General features: G+C 33.7%; 1 protein-coding gene across 2 annotated transcripts; it reads right to left on the bottom strand.

The window, feature by feature from the left end:
- Positions 1-2,841: 2,841 nt before the first annotated feature.
- LOC145062463 (uncharacterized) lies at positions 2,842-4,246 on the bottom strand. Of its 2 annotated transcripts, none has more exons than XM_079010068.1 (3): positions 4,052-4,246; positions 3,139-3,730; positions 2,842-3,013 (listed from the first exon to the last, which is right to left on the bottom strand). In XM_079010068.1, exon 2 carries the CDS (start codon positions 3,707-3,709, stop codon positions 3,140-3,142), a length of 570 nt encoding a protein of 189 aa, XP_078866194.1. In that variant the 5' UTR covers positions 3,710-3,730; positions 4,052-4,246; the 3' UTR covers positions 2,842-3,013; position 3,139. The 2 variants fall into 2 exon arrangements, with proteins under 2 accessions (XP_078866194.1, XP_078866193.1); XM_079010067.1 differs by having other exon boundaries at positions 3,139-3,718; positions 4,052-4,245.
- Positions 4,247-4,550: the final 304 nt, after the last annotated feature.

The following is a 4,550-nucleotide window of genomic DNA, read 5'->3' as shown; positions in this document are numbered from 1 at the left end:
TGTCGTGTCGGTTTTGTCGCGAAACTTCGACAGGTCATAACTTCTTCGTTATAACTCGGATTTCGACGTTCTTTATATATTCGTAAACCTCGTAACATAAACTACATCTTAGTTAAGATTACTCTTTCTAAATAATCTTTCCCAAAAAAGTCATTTTTGACGCTTATCGTCTCTAAATTGACTAGCCCTGATGTACGGACGTTACATTTTCAAGATGGAGTGGATCATCGTTGATGTCATGTGTGTTTGTCTGTCTGATTGTTGGGAAGTTGCATCCGGGTTTCTTGAACGTTTTGAACCGAAAGAGGTTTGTGAAGTTCCTTCTGTTTGTTTTATCCATTTTGGAGCTTCTTTCAATTTTAGTCACGCTTTCACATACGGAAAAGCTTTGCGAGTTGGCGTTGTTTTTTCAAATTGTTCCAAGGCCACCTTGAAGACATCGAAATCGTTTGACCCACTTTTGCGTATGTTTTGGAGGTTGTTGTAAATTCCTCCAAATGGTACATTTTAGTCGAATATCACGCCATTTGGAGCTAATTTGATCGGGATTTCGACTTTCACTTCCCGGTAACTTATAGAACACGCTTCAACTTTCTCCCAAAAACAATTGAAGGTTTGATTATCTCCTTCAATTGGGTTTTGGGAAGTCGAAACCCATGCCTCCGTTAATTTTACTTCTTCTTTTGTCCATGCCACCCTTTCTTAGGTAGTAGTGGGTCGTGCCGATTTTTTTTTCCTTTCTTCTGTTTGGTTAAGGTGGTGGTGGTGAAGATGGTGTTTCCCAAACAAAATTCGGCGAACGAGGTGGTTATGATTGTGAAGGTGGTGGTTGTGACAATTGTGGATTGAATTGTTGTTGGAATTGTTGAAATTTGTGGATTGTTGTTGAAATGTCGGGAAAGGTTGGTCTTGTTGTTGGAAAAGTGGTATTTGTTGGATACGGGAACTAGTTTGAAGCAAATTGACAAAACCATTCGCCACCACAACCACTCATCTCTACCATTCACCACTACCAAGTAACTAATCTAATACCAACTTCAACTTGCACTAAAATTGATTCAAAACCACATTCAAACCTAAAATTCAGTTCAAACTTCCGATGAATTCAAACTTAAATTCCAATTCTTGACGGTATGTAGTTACCAACGACGCTCGATTCAATAAAAAAATATGGTAGAGGAATTTGGGGTACGGTGGTTTTCGCTAAGTAACATGAGATGGAGAGGAGCGGCAAAGGTATGAGTAGCAGTGGCGTTTTCACCAGAGAGAAGAATGAGGACTCAGGAGACCATGTGATTTGCAATGTTTTATAAAATGAATATGTAGAATGTTGTTTCATTATTTTTGGAATTTTGTTCATAGATTTGATGATTGTCGGAAAAGTTAAAAGTGAATACGAAAATGTAAAATTAATGGTGTTTTTTAAAGAACAAATATAAGTTTACGTTTTTCTTGAACACATAAACAAACTAGTCTTACAATAACTTATCAAAATAGTATTTCTGGATCAACAAATATAAATTTAATGGTAAGTCATAAAAAATAACTAAATATACAAAATTAATATTTCATTACCTACAAAGTCATTTTCCCACTTAGAATAACAAAAATACTACCACAACAAAACACACTTTCATAAGGAAATTAGTGTCAGTATATTGTTATGAGATTTCTAAGCACAATTGTAACGGATTATAACCTATATCGCTAATTAATATTGTTCAACATACTATAGAAAGTCTTTTCTATTTTTTACAATTACTAAGGCTATAAGGAGTGGGAGTGGGCATGTTAAGGCTCTCGCTAAACCCTCGCTAACTTCGCTATACACCACCCCTAGGTTCTCGCTATGGGGTACGCCAAAGAAGACTCGCTGCCTAAATAACGAGAAGAAAGAGAATAGATAAAGAAAAGAATTGAGGGTTTGATTAATTCTGATTGGTTGCTTTTTTAATTATGAGGAAGTACCGCCACTTTATGAGATACGTGGCCTTTTGCAAACCAAACTTCCAATAGTTTGTTTATTATTTATTATTATTTTATTTAGAATAAGAAAACATACCAAACTTTCAATTGTTTGTTTAAATAAGTATTAAATAAATAACCATATATAACCTATAAAATAAAATGTATTAATTCATTAATAGATATTTGTTATGGATTGTATATTAAATTATTAAGTTATTTTGAATTTAAAAACTACAACTTAATTAAATTTGAAAAAAATCAAAAAAAAAAAGTTTTAGGAGTGTTAAGAAGTGCTAAAAAGGAAAAATGACGTGGCACTTAAAAAGTTGACGTGGCAAAGTGCTAATTACCACTCCCTTTAGCCTAACAATCGGTTTTGAGTATCACATATTGTATTAGTAGATTCTATGCAAAATGATTAAAGCAGCTATGATTTTGATACTATAGATCTACCAGCTTCTTGGAGATTGCTATTCTTTCTTTCAAATAACACCATTCTATTCAAGAGTGAAAGCATCAAATGGGTATTACTAATACATAGCCAATTGTCTATGCTCTCTACATGGTGTTATATACATGCTTGTGGGGGTGTGGGGGGTAGAAACCTATGTGTCATGCATTCCCATTTACCTTATGATGCATAGTTATGTGTTCATTGATTTCGATTGTATTGTTTGTATTATGGGTTTTTAAACGTCTTTTCAATTACTTATTGAGCAAACACCTATTCAAAACCAGATATCCAAAATTTTGAATATTTCAGATAGTGAAATTTAGTATCCAAATCCATACCCTAACTTTCGGATACAGATTCAAATACCATAATGTGGCACTCGAAAAACCCATTCTTTCTACTATAACATTTAATCAATCTAAAAACAAAAACTCAGTTAGAATTAACCATTAACTATTCAATCTCAAAGTTCAAGCCAAACAGATAAAGGACAAATGTTCCAAAACATCATTTGTTCATTCCAGATTTCCAGCAAAAACATTTTGTCCTAAACAATTGTTCCATCCAGCTTCCAGTAGCATTTTGTTCATTCTATCAATATCAACAAAAAAAACCCATTCCAGCAACAGCAATTCAGTAATGTTGTTGAATCAAAATGAACTATTTAGACTATTACATAATCAGAAATTCAAAATCACAAGTACTCAAAAACGTACCTTAATCATTTCCAGGTGTTTCATCATCAGTTGCTCCATCCAAGATCATGGCGCGTAGCTTAGCACGTGAAGGAATAACAAAAAAAGGATTAACAGTCTTACAATATCTAACAAAGCCCTCACCTTCGATAAAAGATAAAGGCAATTTATCAACAATCACCATCTTTGCAAGAGCTTTCTCAAGAGCTTCTTGGTTTGGATCCCTTAACCTAGGAATTGTTACAGTTTCAACAGAAGCTTCATCACTCAGATGTGTTTTCGACTCAAGATGATGAAGTTCTTGTCTTAGATCGACATTTGGTGGATACTCTTTGCAAGCATGCATGTGGTTTATTAAATGATTGATTGTGCTCTTTGTTGCGTAAGGAACAAGATCTTGACAATAGATACATTCAGCAAAATTGGGGATTTTCGTTTCTTGAAAATGGTACCACCATTCAGATACTTCTTTCTTCATAGGTTTTGCATTCTGGGTGTTTTTCTTGTTCGAGGGTCTCTTTCTTTTGTTGTTTGAAACCACGTTTTCTGAAACAAACTCGCATTCTGAATTGCTTGCATCGGGAACTTCCATTGCAACAATCTGAAAGATTGACTAAAAATCTGTCAACGCTTACTTGACTTTACTGTTTAAATCAAGAGATTAACACTTTCATGGTTGTGGAATCAAGAAATTCACAGGAGCCATGTATATAAATGAATCTAATTTTTAAATAACTATGTTTATGGATCTGCTTATTGAAGTAGAATAATAGATAATATAAAGCAACACATTCGCGGGTCTATTAGAAAATTCAAAAAGGAGCAAAGAATGCTCTACTTCTCCATCGTAAAATCATAAAAGCAACAAGGAAAGAAATCAACAGCGATAGCCATATGATACAGAAGGTTAAAGAATCATGTTTCGGAGGCATACCGATTACCGATTGTTGATGTGTTGATTCTTTAAGACGAAAGGACTCCTTGAAATGTAGAATTGTCGAAAATATGGGGCTTGCGATTCTGGTTTGGGAATTTCGGAAGAGTATCTATGTGACTGTAAATAAAGAATGTTGTGAGCGGGAAAAACGAGAATATTGTGTGCGGGAAGGCAAGGTGAAAAGTATTTGTATCCGAAATGAACATCCAAAATTTGGATATCGGTATTTCGTATTTAAATATGGATCTTCATGTTTTGAATTTTTATCCAATATTCAAAATATAAAATTTTCTAATTAGTTTTTTAATATTCCTTTATTTCAAAATGAAATATGTAGGGAAAATCGGGGATTTGGGTATTGTTTGTTATCTATAACCGGACTTCTTTCAGTCACTCACAATATGCACAACATTTCTTTTAACTGGTGGTTGATATTTTTTTATATATTCTTAACTACTAAAGTTTATTTATGATTTGTGGTATGATTTAAAGTAGT

Source organism: Lactuca serriola, chromosome 7 (genome assembly GCF_051521515.1).
Source record: "Lactuca serriola cultivar US96UC23 chromosome 7, Lser_US96UC23_V15, whole genome shotgun sequence".
Classification (NCBI taxonomy): Eukaryota; Viridiplantae; Streptophyta; class Magnoliopsida; order Asterales; family Asteraceae; genus Lactuca; species Lactuca serriola.
The sequence above is the reverse complement of the archived record's forward strand: the minus strand, read 5'-3'. Positions and strand labels throughout refer to the sequence as shown.